A 26276-nucleotide genomic window follows, 5' to 3' on the forward strand; every position below is an offset into this window, starting at 1 on the left:
AAACAGACTCCAATTTGACAACTCGATTGCTGATTTTCCAGCAAACTAGATCAATTGATGATTTTTCAGCAAAAAAGAAAGGAACACAACCGAAAGCGGAAAATCCAGCAATTAGAAAACCGATTGCTGGTTTCCAGCAAATTTGTGGATTGCTGAACGTTTTCACCACTTTTTTTTTGCTGGAAATCGAGGCAAAAATTTACTGTGTACACACAAAACTTTCGAGGCCGGAAATTAGCAAAAATTTGCTCAAATTTGACCAGCTATAAACTTAGCAATCAATTTAGCAAATTTTTCGAACTAAAATTTTAGCAAACGAGAGAAAAATTTAGCCGCCGCAACTTTTGCTCACTATTTAGCAAAAACCGGTGGAAAAAAGCCCCGGATCTGAAATTTCAAAATTTATTGTTTTTTCTTTGCAAATTCCGAGGGAATGTTCGATTAATAAATACAATTAATGAATAACTTAACTTTTAATTTATTTTTCACGTTTTTCGGAACTTCATTTACCACTTTCCGTTAAATTGCCAAAGGTCGACTCTCATCAATGAATGCATCTGAGTTGTGCCGGATGCAGCGCGTTGACATGCCAGTAGTGGTCCCTCTTTATTTCGAACTGTTGCAAAAAAACCGTCGTGTTTGCCGGCAGTTGCAACCCGGTAGAAAAAAAACAAACAATTTTGAATTTAAAAATCGGAAAATCTGTTCACTCCAAGTTCAGCCCTTACCTGCAGCATCCGGTGTCGATTTGGCCACCGTTTCGTCGTTGAATCAGCCACCAAACGAACCGCAAGCATCGAATTGCCGGAACCGCACTGGATCACTTTGGTTTGTTGTTTTCCCCCAACTGGCGGCGGCTGCTGTCTGTACACAAAGCGGCTAGAAAACTTTAATTTTACTAAAATCAAGCAAAATGAACTTTCTTTTTGCTAGAATCAAGTAAATTTAGCTTTTTGCTAACTCAACAGTAAAAAATTATTTTTGCTAACGGAAAGTAACAGAAAATTTTTGCTAAGTGGAGCCCCGAAAGTTTTGTGTGTAGAGATTTTGTTTTTACGTCTTTCGATCAAACTTGTGTTTGGATAAAAACTAACAAATGGTTAATGTATGTATGTATGTATGTAGTTGAACCCACCAGTGGCTGATAGGTCTTTCGACCCGAGGCGGTACGGGAAGTCTCGATCACACATTCAAATATTGTCCATGCTTAACTCACAAACAATAATTGCAGCACAACCAATGGGTCCGTTACCACTGGTTTGGGACAGGTTTGACTCATCTTACTTACTTCCAACTGTTCGAAACAAATAAAGAATTCTGAAAAGGTACTTAAGTAACCTAATCATGATTCAAAATTTGCCGAGATACTCCGGCTGGCTTGAACCCACAATCCATTGTATATTAGTTTTCGGATCGTTCGATGCCCTGTCCAACCCCCCACCAACTCCCCTTTAATAGAGTTAAGTTATTTTGATTGTTGAAATATAATAAAAAAAAAGATGCACATTTTTAACATCTTACCTCATACCATTTTAAAAGGATACTAAAACTTTTTCGATGAAAGGTTACTTATCTTTCTCCTTAAATGGCTTCGTGAATTCTTCAACTTTTCAACTGGATCACCTTTTCTACCAATAAAATCCATTTGAATTTTGATCATTTCTTCAATCAAATGTACTGATGAACATGAGATGCTTCTTCAAAATTGAATGTCCGTCTAGCTGAAAAATAGGTCAGGAAAGATGCGGGTGGCGTAACACTGGTCCTTTCGAATCACGTACTTTGTATAATCAAACCTATTCATATTATTATAACTATTCATCACATCACGGAAAGTATCAATACAAAATGCACTCGATTTTCAATTAAATTTAAACAAATCAGTTATTTTAATTCAACTTGTAAAAAAAAATATAAATTTCCGACAGCAGAAAATTTTCCGTCCGCACTCGTCCAAAGCTTGCTTCGTTCTCATAAAAAGTAAAAAATGGTTAAACAAACAAAATTATTAAAACTTCACCATTTGGCTGAAATTTCCTGAAATTTGTTTGTAGTTCGAAACGCTACATATCAAGAAAATTCAGAAGGATTTACGATATGGGGATATTATTAAATTTTTCTGATGGATTTGTGCCGGGAGCCTTTCGATACTCCCAACTAAAATTATTAGATTTCAAGATATTTGAGGTTCGATTTTTACGTGAAACCATTTTAAATGTACTTAATTTTGAAATTTTTAAACGCAAATCATAAAATAGCACGACAAATCAAATTGAAATTTTATCAGCTTTCAGATAAAAAATAATAATACCACCTAATATTGTCAATAAAGTAATAAAATTGTGAATCGTTATCGTTATCGTAAGCTTCGTTCAACGGTTGGTAAAAAATCGGTTTCAACTGGTTTCTGTCAACTTGTAGATGTTCAACGAGCCAATGTTTTGGTCGAAACTAGTCAGGTCGTTGTTCAATGGAGCAAGTTGAAATCAGTCGAAACCAATCCAGCTCGGCAGCAGGATTCGTTTCGACCTGGTAGAAATCGGTCGAAGTCAATTGGAAAGAGACAGGTGATCAACTGTCAATCCATTTCTACTTGTTTCGACCCGTTTCGACTAGACTTCATTGAACAGACTAGTAATGAATCGTTAAAAAATTTCAATGCTTCGGGCATCTTAAACATGGTTGAATTTTTGCTCGAAAAAAATATAATCTCAAATAACCCTATTAAATATTTATAATTATTTTCAATCTGCATAAGATCATGTGTTTTTAGGTCGAAAAATGTACCAAATTTGAAATTTTAGGGAACATCTGAAAACCCTCTGGCGCAATTTGTCAGATGATAGAAATCGCATTTATAGACCACACAAAGTTATTTTATTTTTGTTTGTTTTGGTGACAATTTTTTTTATCCACATTTTTTCTGAAAGCTGCGTTCAAAGCAGAACATCAGCTGCGATTGAGTCGTTAAAAAAAATGTTGATGTTTAATTTGATGAAAACTTACTATAAAAATTGCGTTGTCGGAAGAAATTAAAAACTAATAGTGACAGCATTTAAGTGTTTTGTTTCATTTTGCGAAAAATTCGAATAAATCCGAGTATTTTACTGTTTATTTTTTAGCTTAGCTTAGCTTGATTAACTACATACACTCATTCACCTTAAACCGTAAAACCCGAAATGCATGATTTTGGAAATTGTTTTCATTACTTATTCCGAAATCAAATTATGTTAACAATCAGAGTTCCACGATCGCTGGCGTGATTCATTAGAACAAGTTCCATATCACCAATGGTTGCTACTCCGCACAGCAAATTTTTTTTGCTGGAAACCAGCAAAATTTTGCTGGTTTTTGTCCCGCTGACTTACCAGCAAAATTTCCAGCAATTTAAATTGCTGATAAAAACAGCAAACGTTAATGCTGGTTTCCAGCAATTCAAATTGCTGGAAAATCAGCAATCCAGATTGCTGGAAGCCAGCAATTTCTTTCAAAACAACCGGCTGTATTTAGTACCAAATTTATATTTCAATTCTAAATTAAATATTGATTACTGCCTGTGTTTATAATGAGCAATGTTCCCTGAGAAAAAAAAGAAAAAAATGAGCAATGAAAAAGAATTTGTTTCTTTCATTTTAAAATTGTTTGGATTTATTTCCAAGAACTTATTTTTTAAATTTTCCAACACGGCCCTGGAGTGGCAGCTTTGTGCCAAAGTGTTGAACATTCGCCACCTGAGAAAAGAGTTCTGATTAGTATCTTTATGAAATCTGTCCAATAAAAACTCACCCTTGACTTATGTCTGGTTGCTAGAATATAGAGGAAAATAAAAATAATTATATTATTCTAACCAAAATTCGTAAAATACACACAAAACTTTCGGAGCTCCACTTAGCAAAAATTCGCTGTTACTTTCCGTTAGCAAAAATATTTTTTTACTTTCGAGTTAGCAAAAAACTTAATTTACTCAATTTTAGTAATAAGAAAGTTAATCTTGCTTGATTTTAGTAAAAGTAAGGTTTTCTAGCCGCTTTGTTCATAGACAGCAGCCGCCGTCAGTTGGGAGAAAAACAACAAATCGAATTGATTAGTACGGTTCCGATAATTCGATGATTGCGGTTCGTTTGGTGGCTAGTTCAACGTAAAAATGGTGGTCAAATAGACACCGGATGCGTACAGGTAAGGGCCGATCTTGAAGTGTACCGATTTTCCGATTGTGAAATTCCAAATTGTTTGTTTTTCCTACCAGGTTGCAACTGCCGGTAAACACGATGGTTTTCTTTTTGCAACAGTCTGGAAATAAACAGTGACCACAACTGGCATGTCCACATTCTCGCGTGATCAGTCGTGCAAGTCGGACGCTTTTTTCATTTACTCGCGCAAATTAAAAGTTTTGAGATAATTGTGAAGACGAACGGAATTATCGAATACTGAGAAAATTTTGAATAGTGAAACGATGAGTGTCTGGAACGGTGCCCCACAGGGGGTACCGATTGAAGATGGGGAAAATTCGAAAGAGAAAAATGTGCAATTGCCAGAAGAATCGGTTGCTAAAATCCAAGATGGCGGAGTGAAAAAACCGTTTGAAATTTTTTCATATAAGGAGAATGATGAAGGGCCGTATAGAGTTGTTGTGCTTAAAATTGAAGAAAGTGATGAAAGTGATGAAAGCGATGTTGGGCTTAATAAAATCTCCGTGGGCAAAGTTCTTAGCCAGAATGGCTTTATGAAGGCGGTGCTAGATATAAAGAAAGTCGGTCGGAATAAGGTGATCGTTTATCTTTCCGATCTCAAGGAAGCAAACCGGATGTGCCATTGCCAAAATTTTGCGCTGCGAAAATTGAAAGCTTATATTGCGAAGGAGTTTGTTACCGTTAAAGGTGTAATTGGAGGCATCCCGTTTGATACTGATGATGAACTCAAAGAGGATCTGGTAAGCGAAAAAGAAATAGTCGAGGTATTTCGTATGTTCCGCCGAGACCAAGGTAAGAAGTTTCCAATTACTAAGGTGGGGGTTGTCTTTCGGAGCAGTCAGCTTCCTCGAATAGTTCGTTTGTACGGCGTTAACATTCGAGTTGAACCATATATATCGAAAACAGTCATGTGCAATAAGTGCCTTCGTTTCGGCCATGTTGCTAAACATTGTAAGGGCAGACAAAGGTGTATTAACTGCGGTGAGAGTCACAAAGGATCCGATGAATGCGAAAGAGAGATGAACTGTGTTCACTGTAACGGAAAGCATAGAGCGACAGAAGTGCTATGTCCAGAGCGAGAGAAGCAAAAGAATATCAAGCGCATCATGGCTAACAAAAACCTTACATATCAAGAAGCGAAAGATGAGTTACGGGTAGCAACAAAAAACGGTTTCAGCATTTTAGCAGATCAAAATGAGTTTCCAACCGTATATGAGAGTTATGCAAAGGCAGTTACGCAATCTAAAATGCCAGCTGCACCTAGTCGTCACAACTTAGGTAAACGTAAACAGGTAGCACCAAACAGGAAGGAATATACTAAAGTAGATTTAGTGAATGAAATAGCCGGAACTAGCAAGGAAAGTGGGGATGAGTCCATTAAGAATAAAAAACGTAGAGCTACATCGCAATTGGTAGTAGCTACAGATGAAATTACGATGGAGCAACATCTGGAATTAAGGAAACGCTGGGAGGATAAATTGAAGGAAATGATTAAACAAAAAGAGTCGTATAGGGCAGTGATGAGTTCTTCATTTCAAAAGCTAACAGAAATTCTTTCGGGAAATGAAACTTCGGGAGCGTATTCTATGATGGTTGAACTATACAAAGCGATCGGTCAGATCCTTGGGATGGAAATAAGCGAAGATATTACGGGAGATATGATTAATGATGAGGAACTTCCGAATACTACAGAATAATATACAAAGTTTAAAAAGAAATAAAAATGAATTGCTGTATGAACTACATTCCAATGAGTTCGATGCAGCTTTAATATCAGAAATCTGGGGAAACCAGGATGAAATAAGCTCTTTGAGTCTCACAGGCTATCATAAAATTTTAAACCTGAGACATGGCAGAATAGGAGGAGGAGTTGGTATATATTTAAAAAATTGTTACAACTTTTTGGATCTTACACTGAGCACATATGACCTATTTGAGGTAGTTGGAATAAGCATTCCCAGTTTGAACCTCAATATAATCTCTGCCTACATAAACCCCAGAATAACAAATTCTGAGCTTACTCAGTATTTAAACTGTCTGTTCAGAGAAATAAGTGGACTAAGCAATGTGTTAATTGGAGGAGATTTCAATTCTCACAACACAGTTTGGGGTTGCGACTCCACAAACCATAAAGGGAGTCTAGTCTATGATATCGTGTGTAATACACCATATTTAATACTAAATGACGGAAGTAAAACGTTTAGACCAGCTTCCGTGAATATTACTCCCAGTGCACTGGATTTAACCTTATGTTCCCCGAGTCTCTTCAATGGGTGTCTTTGGCAAGTAAAAGATCACAGTCTAGGAGGGTCAGGTCATTTATTAATTGAAATTGAAATCTCTACAGTAAAAGCGAAAAAAGATCGGCTTATTTATAACAAAACTAAAATAAATGAGGAACTAACGTCGATTCAGCCTGAGGATTTCTCCTCATTTGAAAATTTTGGGAAATTGGTCCAAGAATCATTGAAACGCAATTCTGGCATAAGCACCTATAAACCTAAATATTATTGGTGCGACCAGCTTACTGTTCTCTACAAAGAGAAACAAAAAGCAAGAAGACAATTCAATATGGTTTCAAATGAAACGAACCTTATACAAATGAAAAAGGCTGACGCTAAGTTTCTTCGTCAAAAAAAAGAATTTATGAAGGAAAAGCTTTCTGAAATTACAAAAGACATCGATCCACGAAATACTAAAGCCAACTGGTTGTTAGTACGACGACTCAAGTACAATGAAACGAATAAACCCAAAAATAATAAAATCCTAATTTCTAAAGAAAACGCAGAACAATTCCTCAGAATCAATTTTGGACCGACTGTTGATATAAGCCAGATACAAGAAAACTCGACACCTATAACACCCCAAAACAGAATTCTGTTAGAAGAATGGAACCAAATAATTAACAAAAAGAAGAAAACCTCAGCACCGGGCACCGATCGTTTAACTTACGAAATGCTCAAGACTCTAAACACAGAAACTAAGCTGAAGATAGTTAGCGAACTTAACAAGTACCTAGAAAAGGGGTCATTACCAGACTACCTGAAAGAAATCCGTATAGTCCCGATTCCCAAACCAGGTAGGGACCTAAGCAATGTAGCTAACTATCGACCGATAGCTTGTTTACCAACAATAGTGAAATCTATCAATTCTATCATCCTACGTCGCATTCAAGATCATCTGCAGAGTAAACAAATTTTACCAGATCTTTCTTTAGGATTTAGGAAGCAAAGATCTACCGAAGACTGCCTGGAATTTGTGACTAATCATATCAAAGAAGGTAGAAGACAAGGAAAAGTATGCATAGCAGTTTTCTTTGACTTCACAAACGCATTCAATCACGTAAATGTGAATAAATTGATTACAAAAATGACCGAGCTGGATTTTGATAAGGATGTTTGCACGTGGATTTATAACTTCTTAAACAACAGGAAATTGATAATACAAACTGAACAAGGTCCTACTTACACAACTATTTCACAAGGTTTACCGCAAGGAGATGTCCTTTCACCGACCTTGTTTAACATTTATACCGCTTCTTTGCATTCCGCAGAAGTTGAAACAGATGTTGTTACAGTACAATTTGCAGACGACTTTGTAAAAATAATATTTGCTGATAGTCAAAACGAAGCTATTCAGAAATCACAACGAGTGATTGAGTATTTCATGGATTGTAGCAGAATGATGGACCTCCAACTGAACCTGAACAAGACGAAAGCTATAATATTTCAAAGAAGACACATTGACTTGAAATTATCAGCTAAAGGTGTAAACATAGAAAATGTAAGGTTTTACAAATATCTGGGAATACTCATTGATCATAATCTTAACTTTGGTATTCACGTAAGGACAATGAAAGAGAAAATAAAAGAGAGGCAAAGCATGTTGAAGATCATTGGAAGTATTAAAAAAGGAGCCACACCGAAAGTAATGATTCTTTTCAATAAAGCTCTCTATGGGAACTATCTTTCATATGCTAGCACAGTATATGCAGACACCAGTTTCTCAAACCAAGAATTATTGGAAGTGACCCACCGTCAGTGCCAAAGAATAGCCACAGGTTGCTCTAAAACAACACCCATAAACACCTTAGCAGCCCTTTCGAATGAGGAACCACTTAAGTTAAAAAGGTACCAAACCACAAAAAAAAGAATCTCTTTACATTTCCGAAGAAAGGATGTAGTATACAAACAATTAATACAACTCGACAAAGAAAACCGCCTAGATAATAAGTACTACACATTCTTAGAAAGGCTATACTTAGATAATATCGAAGAAGTCCAAAGGGTTTACGGACCTTATCATGCCCAGAATGCGCAAGTAGATATACGCCATCACATAGAAGGGATGCCTATCAATAAGAAAAACATGGCTAATGAAACTATTCGACAAATGGGACTGGAGTACTTACGAAACGAATATTGCCTGTGGAGGAAAATATTCACAGACGCCTCCAAGACAAACCAAGGTTGTGGAGTAGGAGTCTATGAAGAGGAAAGTAACATACGAATAAGCCTCAGACTGGATCAGCCAACAAGCATTATGACAGCTGAACTACTCGCGATTCGATGTGCTCTTAAGGAACTTACCAAGCTAGAACGTATGCGAACAGTAATTCTAACAGACTCACAATCGGCGTGTTGGCTGTTGGAATCTCACGTGGAACTCAAAGACTGGGATGAACTAACCGGAGAAATTTGTCAAGATCTCATGGATACTGGAGCCGTGCTGCAATGGATCCCTAGCCATGTGGGTATATATGGAAATGAGCAAGCAGATCTATTGGCAAAACAAGGAGTTGAGAGTAATGCCATTCTAGTAAACAAACTGTGCTGGAATGACGTAGCACGAAATTACAAAAACAACTGGAAGTAAAAACAAACGAATGGTATAAAAGTTTGGTACAATTGAACAATAAAGGAAAAAAATTCTACGAACTTTTCGAAAATTTCCCCTTGAAACCATGGTTTTGGTTCTCCAAGCTAGATGGCCAACAAATAAGATTATTAAATCGAATATTAGCAGGACATGATTTTTCTAAATACTGGCTCGGTATAATGAAAATAGAGCAATCAGAAAAATGTGAGCTTTGCGATAAACCGGAGACTACTACTCATTCGTTATTTGAATGCGTTAAGTACACCCACGTACGCAATCACTTCGATTGGGATAACTATAAAACCCTACCACAACTACTCCAGCCAAATAATGGAATTATTAAGGAGGATGAACTAAAAAACATTCTCAAGTTTCTTCAAATGGCACATTTGGATGTGTAACGAAAAGTCGTTACAAAAGCATAACAACTAAGCTAGTTGGCGGATATGAGGCATAGTTCCTCAAGCCATAATCACTCAAACTACAACAACAACAACAACAACTGGCATGTCAACGCGCTGCATCCGACACAACCCAGGTGCATTCGTTGATGAGGGTCGGCCCTTGGCATTTCGCTCGCCGGAAGGTGCGTTCAGGAACGGAACGAATTACTTTCAATTCAACGAAAAGTGGTAAATGAACTTCCGAAAAAATGTGAAAAATAAATTAAAAGTGAAATTATTCGTGCATTCTATTTAATGATCAAGCATTCCCTTCGAATTAGCAGAGGAAAAACTATAAATTTTGAAATTTCAGATCCGGGGCTCTTTTCTACCGGTTTTTGCTAAAAAAGTGAGCAAAAATTGCGGCGGCTAATTTTTTCTCTCGTTTGCTAAAATTTCAGTTCGCAAATTTTGCTAAATTGATTGCGTAACTTAGCAATGCTGGTCAAATTTGAGCAAATTTTTGCTAATTTCCGGCCTCGAAAATTTTGTGTGTACACACAAAATTTCTGAGCCTCCACTTAGCAAAAATAGTCGATTACTTTCGATTAGCAATTGGACTCGTTTTACTGACACGATAGCAAAAAGGGATTTTTGCTTGATTTTAGTAAAAACTAAGTTCGTTGGCCGCTTTCTGATTTTGGCAGCAGCCGTTTTTGCCGCCGCTAAGAAAAAAGTCAGTGCTGTTTGGAAGTTTGATACCGACGGTTCCTTTGGTGGCCAAGTGGACAACGAAAAGGTGGCCAAATCGACAACGGAAGCATACAGGTAACATTACATTCGGAAAATAGATTTTCCGGTTTTAATGTGTTTAATTCTCTATTTTTTCGACTAGATTGCTGCTGCTAGTGACGGTACTTCATCAACGCGAATGTACGGAAAGAATGGTTCATGTAGGCCGTAGATGTAACCATCCGAAAATAGGCGTTAAATAACCCGTTCCCCGCTGGAAAGTTATCGAAATGTTAGTGACAAAAAAGTGTTTAGTGCAAATTCCGAAAAAAATAAAAATAATATGAAAATCACACAGTTTTTGTATTTGATTGAAAATATTATACATTCCATGTGTTTCCAGAAGAAAAATAATAAATCTTGCAGGCTCAAATCCTGCACGATCTTTATCACCGGTTTTTGCTAAAATTTCAGTAAAACATTCCGGCGGCTAACTTTTTCCCATATTTGCTGATATTTTAGCAAAAAAATATTGCTAAATTGATTGCTAAATTTCTAGCTGGTCAAATTTGAGCAAAATTTTGCTAATTTTCGGCCTCGAAAATTTTGTGTGTAGAGTCTCACCTTGCTTCAGCGTACGAAAACAAACAAACTCCAATGTGACAACTCGATTGCTGATTTTCCAGCAAACTAGATCAATTGCTGGAAAGTCCAGCAATTTGAAAACCGATTGCTGTTTTTTTTTTTTTAACACATACAGGATCTCAATGAAACTTGATGTTTCCTCGAAGAGATTCCTTATTCTTAACTCTAAACGTACATCTTTCGAGGATATGATGGCTAGCATCTTACAAATGCTAAAACCACCAACCCACAGAAAGTGTACTTTGTATGCCGTGACCGGGATTCGATCTCATGCTCGCTGGCTTAGAAGACTTGAAGGCTACCCTCTACGCCACGGGCTGCGGCTGCGGTTTCTAGCAAACATTTGGATTGCTGAACGTTTCCAGCAATTTTTTTTTTGCTGGAAACCGAGGCAAAAATTTACTGTGCGTGATTGACCGAGGCCATCAATTTTGTTCAGAGGTCAGATGAATTGCTTGGGATTAGCAGCTCACTCACAATTTTCATAAAATTTGGCATACCAAGCTGATTTATTACATCGACACATTTGCAGTTTTCAAACTAAGAAGTTCAAATTAAAATCAATACGAAATACGACATAATGCGCACATTTTTCAAGAGATTATGATTAAATGTGAAACACAAACATGTTTGACATTACAAGTTGCATAGATTATCCATTTGATTGTCCAACTTCTTACACTTAAAAAAAAAGAGTTTACCTGCTAAGCTAATGTTCAATAACTTGAATATTTTTTAAACGAATTTCTGGCTGCAAATGTTGGTTGCATGTTAAACATATCTACAAGTACATATATGGATAAAGGCTGAGGTTATCTTCAGAATTTTTGGTGATAACGATGAGTTTCAAAGTGGGTTGTTACGAGATGATTTGAAGAAATTTATCACTCGAAAATCAGGAACGACACACAACATGGGTCCGTTTTGCATTCTACTTCTAAATAAAATGAACAAAAGAGTATTGAAAATCTTGAAAGACTTCTGTCCACGAAATTGATAAGATTTTCAAACATTCGAAGGATTAACTGTCATAAAACGCTACAGGAGAATTTCTTTATAAATATATAACGCCATTGTATACAGAAATCTACTGAATGATCCACGGAATGCTTCTTAGCAGACGAGTAAAGAGAGAAAAGACGCATAAATGAACAGCTCAACATTAAAACCTGTTAGCTTAGCTTAACTTGATTGTCTACTAACATCACTAACATCCACCTTTAATCATTGAATCCGAAATGCAACAATTTCTTTCTTATGAATTTACAATGCAAGTTTAAATTATTTTTTTTTTGTTTGAAAAATATCGTTATGAAAATAAAATCATTTCGAATTCCACGATCCCAGGCGTGGCTCAGTAAATAGAACAAGTTCCACATCACCCACCAATGGTTGATTGACCGAGGCCATCAGTTTTGTTCAAAGAGCAAATGAATGGAACTTGGGATTGGCAGCACATTCACAATGCTCAAACCTGATGCTTTCTCTTTAAAAATCAATAACGGCGCCAGCCACGTTCTATAATAGTAGTCCATACACACAAAACTTTCGGGGCTCCACTTAGCAAAATTTCGCTGTTACTTCCCGTTAGCAAAAATATTTTTTTACTGTTGAGTTAGCAAAAAGCTAAATTTACTTGATTTTAGTAATAAAAAAAGTCATTTTACTTGATTTTAGTAAAACGAAGGTTTTTCAGCCGCTTTGTTCACAGACACCAACCGCCGCGCCAGTAGGGAGAAAAATAAAAAGCTGTCGCGATTAAGTGCGGTTCCGGATGTTCGTTGCTGATGGTTCTTGTGGTGGCAAACTCCACAACGAAATGGTAGCTGAATCGACACCGGATGCTTACAGGGTAAGGTCTGATCTTAAAGTGTTCAGATTCTATAATTTCTCAATTTCTAATTTGTGTGTTTGTTTTTTTTTTCTACCAGGATAAAACCGCAACATGAAGCGCGCCACAGGCCGGTAATGAAGAAGGACCACAACTGGAAATTCAACAAGCTGCATCCGGCAAACACCCCGGTGCTTTCTTTGACGAAGGTGGCATGGCATTTCGCTCGCCAGTAGGTGCGTTCCCAAAATAGGAAAAGTGTGAAAAAAAATATAAAAAATGTGAAAAATAAATTATAAGTGAATGAAATTTGTGTATTTTATTCAATATTCAAACATTCCCCTGATTCTCCAGAGAAAAAATAAAGAAACATGAAATTACGGATCCGGGCAATCTTTTTCTCCGGTTTTTGCTAGAAATTTGAGTAAAAACTGCGGCGGTTAACTTTTGTACTCGTTTGCTAAAATTTTAGTTAAAAAATATTGCTAAATTGATTGCTAAGTTTCTAGCTGGTCAAATTTGAGCAAAATTTTGCTAATTTCCGGCCTCGAAAATTTTGTGTGTAGATAGATTACCACCAAATTTCTACCAAATAAGTAAACGATCGTAAAAATCGTTGCTTAAAGTCGGTATAAATCGGAAATGATAAAAAGTCCGCCATGTTTACAAATTTGTTCTACCGCGCGGGATTCAAGTGAGAAAACAACCTTGTTGTTCTCTCTGTGATAGCAGGTCAACCAGATTGCTAAAATCAGATGTTCCATTTGGAAAAATTGTCCAATGAGAGAAGCAGCAAATATTGTCGCTGGCAACGGTTTGCATGCATTGAGAGCAAAACTTGCTCTCGCTCTCTCATACTTTTAGGATGTATAACAAGGTGTTGGATATCGTCAAATTTGTATAATTCTTATCGCTTAAGCCAGAAGTTAAAAATATGTATGAATATCGCCTCCACTTTGGTAGGTAAATGCTGTTTTTCGAGTTTAATGCGATGATTCTATAATATAAATGAAACGTTCGTACGAAACGTAAAGAAGTTCGTTGCGCAATACACCTACAAAAATGTTTGCTGTGTTCTAGCAAAAATATTTTGGTTTGGAGTTTTCGGTTAAAGGACATAATCGGGAGACATTTTTGACTAGTGTGATAAAAACTATCAAGCCTATCCCAAGTAACCAAAAGTCGCATAGTTACTTAATCGTGTGCATTCAAAGTTCACATTTGGCTGAGTAAAAGGTACTCGAGAGGAAAAACAACAATTTTTCAAAAATGCTCAATTTAGACTTCTTAACGAACCAGGAAAGTCCTTAGAAGTATCATAGATTATTTTTGTGCGTTCTTAACGACTTTCAAAATTTGAAAATTATATTTGAATATCGTGCTTTCTAATGAACCTTTTACAAACTTTTTAGATCCATGCGGAACTTCCAACGAACTTTTAAGTTCCATATGGAACTTCTAATGAACTTTTTAGTTCCATGCAGAACTTTTATAGACTTTGTGTGTTGTCCGAGTTGTGCGAATATTTTTACATGATTTTTTCACATTCGCAAAGGATTTTTTTCAAAGCCTTTCATAATTGGTGGCAGTTCAATCTGTCATGTTCATTAAGATGTTTTCCCAAAAAAAAAAAAAATCCTTTACGTCGATGGACAATGGGGGCAGGGAAAACATAAAAAAAAGTTAAATTTTTTTGGAAATGTATATTTATCAGCGATATTCATAGCTTTTATATTTAAATTACTTATGAGTATTCACTATCGTCTACATTTCATAGTTAATACGTTTACCGCATTAGTAGAAACATAGTAATTCGGACTCCGACTCTTCTTATTTTCCTTCTCGATAAAAGCAACTCTCACAGCAACAGCATCGACACATCCTAGTACATTACAACAAACAGTTGGTATCAAAGGCAAGTTATCGCGACGGGAAATTCATCGATGGACACTTTTAAAATGTGGGTCAATTGAACTCATATTATTCAATGTTGAATTCGAAGATTTCCCGTAAAAGCATGCCATTATGATTATTTTTTAAGTTTTGTTTTCTGGTTTCAGCCAATCTAAAATGTAGGGGAGAGTGGGGTATCGTGGGCCATGGGGAAACGTGGGCCACTTTTAATATCTCAGATGTGTGTTGAGATAAAAATCTCAAACCAACTGTCATCGTCGTCGCTTTGCGTGAGCATATGTTCCTATATGTTGTTGACTGAAATACGCATCATATGCTTCCTTTATTTATCAAGCTAAAAAAAGTTAGAAAAATTTACTTACATAATTAAAAATAAACACCCGCTAATTTCATCGCTGGGGAACCTAAAGTGCATAACAAAAATATGCTCATACGCTTATGATCTTAGTTTTGTCATGATCTTTCACATGGAAAAGGAATTTTTGATGAAACATCAATCAGTCACACAAACGCAACCAATTTGCAAATCATAGCTTGTGGGGAATCGTGGGCCACACATCTTGGACCACCTATGTTTTTATGTTTTTATACACATTCAGAACTTAAAATACATTTTACCTATCGGTAAAGTTTTCTTATGCCAAATGAAGAGTTATGAAAATATTTTGTCCATCCCATGTAAGAAATTTAGCCAAAACGTTCGCCAGCCAGGTTTTGGAATCTACACAGCTCTCTTTTTTATTTCATCATCTGAAATTGCTTTAAAATAACGAAATGAATTAGGAAATCACAGATTTGGGTCAACTCATAAATTTTGCATGTTATTTAGTCAATTTGGATTTGGTGGCCCACGATTCTACACCATTTTTCAAAATCCAAAAAATATTGCTTTATTTAAAACAGTCAGAATTTGGAGAAAATAACTTATTAAAAATTTTTTAAAAAATACCTTACGATAACTTGAAAATGTAAAAAACCATACCATTTTTTGTTTTTATTTTATCTTTTATAATAAAAAAGTTATGGAATAACGAAAAAAGTGGCCCATGATTCCTCACTCTCCCATACAGATATTTTCTGTTAAAAACATAAAAAACGATAAACAAATTTTAACTTCCTCCTATTGAATCTGTTTCTGCAGCTCTTCGAAATGGGATTGTAATGGAAATTGCAGCGGCATGTTGACGGCCCTCATATTTAGGTATATTCCTTTCTTGAACTGCAAATAAACGTTATACAATGAGATACAAATATCACAAAAAACTAACATTCAGTTCGCGCACTAACGTTTAATGGCAAATATTGCGGGTTCGACACGGGAAAAATTGATTACTCACACGGTGATCTCGTTTCATGGTTTGCAAATTTGAAGGCAAGGATTTTTTTTCGTACGGCGGCTCATGTTTACAACTTCTTGTTGTTTACCATTTTTAATCCCGCCTACTTTTAAAAAGATAATCCGTAAATTATTTCAAATACATGTTTCAAATACCATTAAATCAGAAAACAGCCATGGTACAAAGGTAAGGTGCTCAGCTTTCATCCCGCAGGTTCAAGTTCAAATCTATAAGAGGAAAATTTTTCAAGTAAGTTTAAAATTGTTGAAAACAGAATCACATATAAATAACAAGATAAAAATTCAATAAGAATTCAAAGCAAGAAAAACGGCTTAAAATCCTTTTTTATTTTTGAATGATTTTTTTTTTTCAAAGTTTAAAGCTGAATAGCCTTCTACTCAGCTTTGTTTATGGGACTTCAAAGTATCAATAAGAACTTAAAATTTCGGCTGTATAGAACGCTATAAAGCCTTCAATCAGGGCTGAGTAAGCTTCTAAGAGACCATTCTATGGAACTTTTGGTTACTTGGGTATTCTTCTACCCCCTACTTTCGCCTAATGAAATAAGTTGATATCTTTTTCATATTTATTATTATTCCCTATCTTAATCTAACATTATTTGTCACTACTGGAAAACCTAAATTCATTTTGTAAATATTTAGAATTAATGATTTATTTCTCAAATAAAAACAATAAATTTATGGATCGAATTGAATAATTGTTTAACGAATTTTGAAATTTTTCGCAAACCAATCACAAATATTATTATAATTTACTAATTTGATTGAAAAATTACAAACGCTTGAATAATTGTGTTAATAATTGATTGATTTTATTACCGTAAACTGGGGAAACATTGATCACCTTTTTAATTCATTTTCGAATATTTCTATTTATTTCGTCAATCATTAGTAGACACATACATTGTTGGTTTGGCTTAAAAAACTATACAAAAATATAAAAATAATTATGTTCATGAGTTCAATGACTTAAAATACTCTTTGAGTTTATGCCGAGATGTTGTAAAGTCAATGGCTTCACAGTGTTGATTATAATAGTTCATCATTTCGCAAAGGGTTACTTTTTTGTAACACTTAAGTTTTAAATTACTTACTGAGGTAAGGAGTATAAATCATTATCATTGATAGCAGAATATTCAAACGACATTGGTGTCAATAACTAAATGTTTGTTACAATACCAGGTTCCATGTTTCGGGGTAACTTTGATCACTATGGTTTTAACGTATCTCAACATCTTCAAAATTATTGGTTTGATACTATTTAGCACAGAAGGTTGAAACATCATGAACAGTAATTTTCTGTTTGGACTCAATTGAATTTTTTGGCCTCAAACCTAAATGAAATTTTACCTTCATGCAATTCTCTAGGTCCTCCTGTTTCCATGTTTTTTTTTCTGCTTCAAAATTAACTATTTGATAGAGTTTTTAGTCATTTGTTCTAAACAGGCATTCTCATATAAAAATGTCCTTTTTTTAATATCCAAAAATTATCACAGAATTACCATAAAAATAACACTAAAACTATACCTATACAAAGGAATAAAAGTTAAACCTTCACATGAAACAACCCATTCGCTTCTAAATGCGATCATTTTACCAGGAGAGGTGTTTTTTGTGAGTCTTCAAAAACAGATATTTTAAAACTTTAAAATTACTTTTTTAAGTAATATAGATAATCTCCAACTTCAAACCGAATTTAGCCTATTTAAAACTCAATTCATAGGCTCTCAAATGTAGAAAACAGTTTTCAGATATTTTAACTTCACTTAGATAATGATGATTATCTTCACAATATTCATGTTGATCAAAGTTACCCCGGTGAACTAAGTTCCGTCAATTTACGGTACTTCTGAACGCATTTTATTCGATCGAATTTCAAATACAAAAAAAAATCAAGTCATTTAAACATCAGTTATAGACAATCTTAAAAGTAAGTTTCTAGAAAAATCTTCAATGTTTCAATTTTGATAAAATTACACAGAAGATGGTATTTTTCTGGAAAGTAACCTAAACACGAACCTTAATCTCTTTTCTGAAAATGAACTTGTCTAGTTTTGTTCTTTTGATTGAAATCTTTAATGTACAAAAATATCACAACTTATATAGGATTTCAAATAAAAAAAAAGAACGCAAAGTGTTTCACTTAAACATTACTATTTAATATACGAGGCATTCTTTCCGGCTTATCAAAACCGTAGAAAAATAATTAATTCGTAGTTTCTCAAAAATTGAACACACAATTCCTTTGAGTTCAAAACATAAAAGTTCAAAAAACCCTCTAATAACCTGATTATGATGGAAAAAGAAAGTCTATTGAAAAAATGCCAAAATTCTATGAATAAACTCATTGGAATTATATTTTGAATTCAATGTTTTTAACTTACTGAAATAACGCCAAGAATTTCAAAAGATCACCAATGAAAACTCAAGATGATAAAACATCTAAATTTCATCAAAATTTATGCAAATTGTTAACGAAGCACAAATATTTATGAACTAACTAAAAATATTGTTATGTTGAAACTAAATTTCCAACATATTATATGTAGGAAATACTTAGCTTCAATATTTCCTACAGAACATGAACAGTTCACTCCCAACGTTTTCGCCCCGTTTAGTGTGAACAGCAATTAAGAAGTGAACACCATCTGGATAACGTTCCAGTTGTCTGATAATTTCTTGACAGTAAATCGAATTAAACATGTGCTTCTTGTCACATTTCATAACTTTCAGGCACAAATGAAACTTTTGAATTTATGTTTCCAGAGTCTTGAAAATTTTCCAGCCAAAAAAAACCCAACATCTCAACATGAAAACCTGTTCACTAAATAATAGTCTTGTTATTTCATATATTTAGTAGATATATGAAAGAACAAAGTCTACCGGGTCAGCTAGTAAAAAAATAATGATCGGGACAAAAAGTTGTGTTTAAAAAATGAATTATAACGGCATTGTTTAAAAAAAAACAGCTGGATCAATTGAGTAAGTAGACAAATGAAATAATGATCCATGAGTAGAAAAGATTATTACTTCTTAAGTATTTAGTGCCAATGTTTGACGGTCGCCATCTAAAGAAAAAAGATTTCAACAAAACCAGAAAGGAACCATCGATTGATTTTGTTGATTTATTTTACAAAAAGGAATGTCTAACTCTTGATTTGGATGATGAATAAAAATTTTCATTGATGTGTGCAACCGTAAATTTGATATTGAATATGAAAATTAGACAAAAATTAATTTCAACAATGTGTCAAAGAATTGTTGAAGTCAACCTGTTCCACGCCTCTTCTATTGTAATCACTTTCATATTTATCAAAGGCCATCATAGAGTTAGGTTAGTAAGTATCTACGGATTGAATCTTACCACGAAGAATTGAATCTTACGACCACTCAATTGGTCCGTTTTGCTATCCGAATATTTGTTTAATGAGGGGAAAAAGTGAGTAAATAAATAAAGAGGCGTAGAATGATACTTGACACCATCCGAATGTTACCCATAGAGTAGAAGGCAGGTGGAGAGAGATAGAGCATGCGAGATCACTCTACATGAACTAGAGTTCAGCTCTGTGTCGGGAAAGATATGTAACAAGTGTAAAAAACATTCTCCGGTGACTTATTATAGGTAGGCACGCCAGTTTAGTTTATTTACGCTTCAATTGTTTTGAATATTCGTACCATTCATCAATTGACGAAAACTCAGCTTTAATTAGGTTAACTCAGAAACGCGTGGAAATAAATTTAAACTGATACAATTATCTGCAGCAATTTGTTTAAATTCGAATATTTCTTCCTAGTAGGTTATAAATATGTACATTTATTAACATAAGTAAGTAAATACTTTTTTCGGATGAAATTGAAATTAGTTACCAGAAAAACGAAGCAAATTATAGGTTAACCCTTCTGCTTTTCAGGAATAGAGAAAAGAAGTTAACTTACTTGATTTTTCAAAATTCACGGTTTGCTTTGATATTTCATCATGTAAAAACTGTGAAAAGCTAAATGCCATATTTTCACAAATTAAATGAATTCGAAATGAAACTTCCCCACTCATACTCTTAGAGCAAGTTCACTGGTGTTGGGAAAAAGTGGTAGAAATTTTGACATTTTGAAAATTTTACCATGCAAAACTGTTTTCAAGATCTTTGGGCGTTGTATTTTTTTACAGCACTTTTTCCATTTCAGCCATATGTGATAGAAATATTGCTATTTTTGTATCACAGCATGCAAAACTGCAACACGTGTTGTTAAAAAACTTGAAGGCCACTGATCTTGAAAATGTTTTTGCATGGCAAAATTTTCAAAATGTGCAAAAAGTGAAAAAATGTCTACCACTTTTTCCCAACACCAGTGAACTTGCTCTTAGATTTTTGAATGAAAAGTTTGAAAAGCTGATCAGCATTCTTCATTTTTTAGCTGCTGCAGTATAGTGTGTAATGTGTGTATAGTGTTTAAACAAATTTTTCATTGAAGATTTTTTAATATTTAAAATCTACCTGTTTTTTTTCAGACGACCCTTTAGAAATTCCAAATAAGCACAAAACTATCTTTCACTCTTCCGGCCTAGACATAGGAAGCGAAACGGTCAGTTGCTTATTTGGTGTTCAGCGTCAACGAACTTCGCTGCTAGGTTCTCAACCTAGTCGAGAAAATGCGAATCACAGCTACTCCAAGGGAAAACGATCCTGGTCTCGTGCGGTCTTCAGCAATCTTCAAAAGAAAGGACTCGAGCGAACGTTTCAGAAGCAAAAGTACATTACAAACCCGGACCGGAAGAGACTCGCTGCAAATCTAGGATTACACGATTCACAAGTAGGTAATATAGGTAATAGTTATCAGTTTTTTATTTGTTTTTTCTGTTAACCTCAATGCACTACTTATTATGCACAACTTATTGAACTTTACGATCAGATGATGAAATCATTGATTCGCTCATTTGAACAAAATCCACAATTTTAATAAAATTTTCTGATTCAGATTTTAAAATCATTAATCAGATTCATATTTCGAATTTCAAATTCAAATTTAAAATTCAGATTTCAGATTCAGATTTCAGATTCAGATTTCAGATTTCAGATTTCAGATTCAGATTCAGATTCAGATTTCAGATTCAGATTTCAGATTCAGATTTCAGATTCAGATTTCAGATTCAGATTTCAGATTCAGATTTCAGATTCAGATTTCAGATTCAGATTTCAGATTCAGATTTCAGATTCAGATTTCAGATTCAGATTTCAGATTCAGATTTCAGATTCAGATTTCAGATTCAGATTTCAGATTCAGATTTCAGATTCAGATTTCAGATTCAGATTTCAGATTCAGATTTCAGATTCAGATTTCAGATTCAGATTTCAGATTCAGATTTCAGATTCAGATTTCAGATTCAGATTTCAGATTCAGATTTCAGATTCAGATTTCAGATTCAGATTTCAGATTCAGATTTCTGATTCAGATTTCAGATTCAGATTTCAGATTCAGATTTCAGATTCAGATTTCAGATTCAGATTTCAGATTCAGATTTCAGATTCAGATTTCAGATTCAGATTTCAGATTCAGATTTCAGATTCAGATTTCAGATTCAGATTTCAGATTCAGATTTCAGATTCAGATTTCTGATTCAGATTTCAGATTCAGATTTCAGATTCAGATTTCAGATTCAGATTTCAGATTCAGATTTCAGATTCAGATTTCAGATTCAGATTTCAGATTCAGATTTCAGATTCAGATTTCAGATTCAGATTCAGATTTCAGATTCAGATTTCAGATTCAGATTTCAGATTCAGATTTCAGATTCAGATTTCAGATTCAGAATTCAGATTCAGATTTCAATTCAGATGTCAGATTCAGGATTCAAATTTCAGATTCAGATTTCAGATTCAGATTTCAGATTTAAGATTCAGATTTCGATTCAAATTTAAAGTTGTAGATTCAGATTTCAGATTCAAATATCCTATTCAGATTTCAGACTTCATATTCGTATTTCAGATTTAAATTTGAGAATTCAGATTTCAATTTCAGGACCCCATGGTTGATAAAATTGTTGATAGTTTCATTTTTCATAATCCTCTTTTAGGTAAAAGTTTGGTTCCAGAATAGACGAATGAAATGGCGTAAATCTATTAAACCCATGTATGGCTCAAAGACCACCAAGTCGGATAGCAGCGAATGTACGTATCAAATGAGTGGAAAAACTCCAGAATCTTCAAGTGAAGATGAGAGTGATGAAGAACTTATTATCGATTGAAGTCCAAATAAAGCACAGTCAATGCGAAAAAGTCAATATAGAAGTAAGTATATTTTACAGCTGTAAAGTTATTCTCAGTTGCCTTAATATTGTTAGTTTGAATAAAAAATTGTATGACACATCTAAAGTTATTTGATGGTAGAACTTAAAGTATGCCTTTATCCAAACTTTTCCGAAATTCTTTCAGTTTCTGCATATTTTATGTTCTTATTTATTTCTTATCCAAGAGTTTGAATTCTAATCAATTATACGACTTGTTAAGCAGTCTCTGTTATTCCAAGCATTCTAATCGTGTTACCGAATTTTGTTCAAATCAAAGTTTTTCAAATTAAACTATCATCAACAACGTTCAGAAGGTAAAATTGGAACCGGATGAGAATTTAGTAGATAAAATTTGAGTCAGTTAGCCTCAGTCGTGTCACGGTCATAAGTTTTGGATCACCTCCTCAAAATCATAAAAAAAATATCGGTCACATCTCAGCCGTATTATGACATATTGCATATTTTTTTTATCTCATCCGAAAACTCGTAAGCTTGACCTTTCTTGAATATATTGGGTAAAATGTGTATAAGGAGTTTTTTCGAAAAAAGTAACACTTTTTTTTGTCAATAACTTTTGCTTGCATGAATGAAATTTGGTAAAATTTTCAATGATGCTACTTACTAGTGTAATGTTTACATGTGCAAATTTTTGTGACCCCAGAACGGCTAGTGGTTTTTGAGATATCGTCCAATACAGAAGGTCATTGAATAAATTTTTTGGGCAGAATCACGAAAAATTCACGAAAGTCTCAGTTGGAGACTCAAAAAACAGCTGAAAATCAACTATTCGACTAAAATTCATGGCTGTGTGGTGGCGGCTTATAGAATACTACCACTGGGATACTGGTCCACGTCGTAAAAGGCGACTTATCCAGTACTTCCCATATGCGTTAGTCATTCTTCAAATGCGACTATCACATTGGGAGGGGGGAACCTTGGCTTGGTTCCAAGCCAAGTTTCTTCAGGGAGGATTCACCAATTGTGCTTATTGCTATTAATGCGCATGCACGAGTTGTATTCTCCTAAATTTTGTAAACACCCGCTTCAAGGTGGTTCTGTGCCTGCGGGCCCCAAAGTGGGGGTAGGAGGGTGTATAATAATCCTATCTTAAGCAGAACGTTGTTAAGGTCTGCACTATAGCCAGGCACTGGTGCAAAGGGCCGTATTTTTCCTGGCAACTCGTGGGATTCAGATTATACACACGATTTTTAAATTTTCATCCTGTATGGGATACCCCGCTTCATGCGTTGATATGAAGGTGCAGTGATTCTTTTGTGTGATGGAAATATGTGTGGAATTCTTTGATAGAAATGCTTTCTATTAAGGTTGCACAGATAAATCTGCAGCACAAAAGAACTGCTACACTTAACTTATGTCGTTTAATCCTTAATGGAACTGCATCAATCGCCTTGGTCCAAGAACCCTATTTCCGAAATGGAACTTTTTACTTAGGGAATTTGCTCAAACCAAACTTTACTGTGTTCAGTGTAATTGGAATGACTAGTGCCCGAATAATGCCTCGTGCATGTATATTGATAAACAATTCTTTAAATGCAACACTTATACCCAATCTAACAACAAGAGACATTTGCGTCGTTCAGGTTTCGCTGCCTGATAGAAAATACATCTACTGTTCAGCATACTCACCATATGAACAATCATCCCCTACGGATGATTTAAAAAATGTCATTTCATTCTGTGAATCACAAAATATACCTCTTGTAATTGGCTGTGATGCCAATGCCCATCATTTTGTATGGGGTAGCTCAGATATCAATCTGAGAGGCTTAAATTTAATGGAATATTTAAGCAGCACTGAATTAGGAATTCTAAATGTAGGAAATAAACCAACTTTTGTTAGGTGTGACAGAGAAGAGGTGATTGACATCACACTTTGTTCTAGAACAATTTCTCAGGAAATTTCAAATTGGCATGAAGAATCGATTTCTGACCACAGGTTTATCTCTTTTGAACACTCAGGTGAGTTTTTAGAAACAATTACATTCAGAAATCCAAGAACAACTAATTGGGACCTATATTTGGAGCATATTGCTATTAAATTTCATGGATATACACCTGAAATTACTACTCCTTCTGAGTTGGATGAAGTGGTTGCAAAAACCACCGAAATTATTTTTAATTCTTATGAAGAAGCGTGTCCCTTACGAACGTTGAAATTCAACAAAAACAGTACACCATGGTGGAACTCAAATCTCAGTAAATTACGAAAAAACTGCAGACGCTCTTGGAACCGAAGGCGCACGGAAGGTTTTGATGCCTTCAAGTTGGCTCGCAGAGCTTACCGGAAAGCAACAAGAGCTGCCGAACGCTCAAGTTGGCAGAACTACTGCACAAACATTTCAAGCTTGCACGAAGCAAGTAGGTTAAATAAAGTCTTAGCCAAATCAAAAGATTATCAGGTTTCATACCTTAAAACCCCTAGTGGTGATTTGACATCAAACGACGAAGAAACATTAAGTTGTCTATTCAATACTCACTTTCCAGGATGTGTTGATCAAGATTCATCGATAGAGCCTGAGTTCTTTTCTGGAAGTCTAGATTCCTTGCATTTTGCTCGGAAAATAGTTACTACAGAATCGATCAAATGGGCAATCAATGGTTTTGCTCAATACAAATCTCCTGGAAGTGACGGTTTATTTCCAGTTTTGCTTCAAAAAGGTTTCGATCATTTCAAACACATATTAAGAAAAATAATGATAAGCAGTTTTGCTCATGGATATATTCCTAAACTTTGGCGGCAGATAGCCGTGAAATTCATCCCTAAAGGGGGGCGATCATCATACGACGAAGCCAAAAGCTTTCGTCCTATTAGTCTAAGTTCATTTCTATTAAAAGCACTTGAACGTTTAATTGATCATCATATCAGGCAAGAATGCCTTGTCCAACATCCGCTTAATGCGACACAACATGCATACCAAACAGGAAAATCAACATTAACTCTTCTGCACAACGTAGTACATAATATTGAAAATAGTTTTTCACAGAAAGAATCATGTCTAGGAGCATTTCTAGACATAGAAGGAGCATTTGATAATGTCTCGTTTACATCAATAATGGATGCGGCACTACTTCATGGAGTGCCTAGTGTTATAACTAACTGGATTAGCGCAATGCTAAGTAACAGAAATCTTCATTCGTCTTTAACCTTCCCATGCCGTTCGCAAAATTTCCGTTTCCGGGAAATTTGAGTTGTAGTTTGATTTCGTTCTCCTGACTGTAAATGTTAACCGATTTTGATGATATTATATTCATTGTGTAGGTAATTTGTTCTTTTTACTCAAAATTTTAAAATAAAGTCGATATGTATTACCAAGTTATCAGAAACTGGTTCAGAAAGTAAAAAGTCCGAAAAATCAATTTTATTTTTAAAATGCTCATAACTTTTGACAGCTTTTCTGTATTTAAGTGTTTCATTGATGTTTGAAATCGTCAAGAATCCATCTTTCCGACAGTGTATAGATATGTTGGGGTCCAATGAAAGTTTTGACCGCTATCTCAGATCTTCCGGTAGAAAACAAATCTAACTTAAAAAAAAGATATCAAATTTTTGTTTTGCTTAGCTATATTTCATTTCCCAATGAACCGATTTTCAAAACGCAAATTTTAATTTTTTGACGTTAATTTGATCATTATTTTCATAGAACATACTTGGTCAGTCAAAATTCCAAGTTCTTCAGTATATTGGAATGAAGATAAGAGATTTTAAATGTGCGCTTCGGGTCATATTGACCCGAACGGCATGGGAAGGTTAAGACAGGCTTCAATAACAAAAGTTAGCACACGTGGTTGCCCACAGGGAGGTGTACTATCACCTCTTTTGTGGAACCTAGTTGCAGACGGTTTGTTGAGAAAACTCAATGACCGTGGAATACCAACCTATGGATTCGCAGATGATTATCTTCTGCTGGTAAGAGGTTTGTGCATAAGCACATTATTTGATATAATGCAACAAGCTCTGCGCTCTGTTGAACGATGGTGTTCTCATGTAGAACTTTCAGTTAATCCTCTAAAAACTAATATTGTTTTATTTACTAAAAAACGT

At 34.9% G+C, this 26276-nt stretch overlaps 1 protein-coding gene across 1 annotated transcript in view; it reads left to right on the forward strand.

Moving 5' to 3' along the window:
* Positions 1 to 22178, forward strand: part of LOC129747804 (homeobox protein BarH-like 1) — a 34440-nt gene extending 12262 nt beyond the window's left edge. Inside the window, exons 2-3 of the mRNA XM_055742161.1 lie at positions 20438 to 20739; positions 22001 to 22178. Of these exons, the coding sequence (XP_055598136.1) occupies positions 20438 to 20739; positions 22001 to 22171 (473 nt within the window). The 3' untranslated portion in view covers positions 22172 to 22178. The remainder of the gene's footprint in view (positions 1 to 20437; positions 20740 to 22000) is intronic.
* The last annotated feature ends 4098 nt before the right edge of the window (positions 22179 to 26276 follow it).

This window comes from Uranotaenia lowii, chromosome 2, assembly GCF_029784155.1.
Source record: "Uranotaenia lowii strain MFRU-FL chromosome 2, ASM2978415v1, whole genome shotgun sequence".
In the NCBI taxonomy this organism is placed as follows: Eukaryota; Metazoa; Arthropoda; class Insecta; order Diptera; family Culicidae; genus Uranotaenia; species Uranotaenia lowii.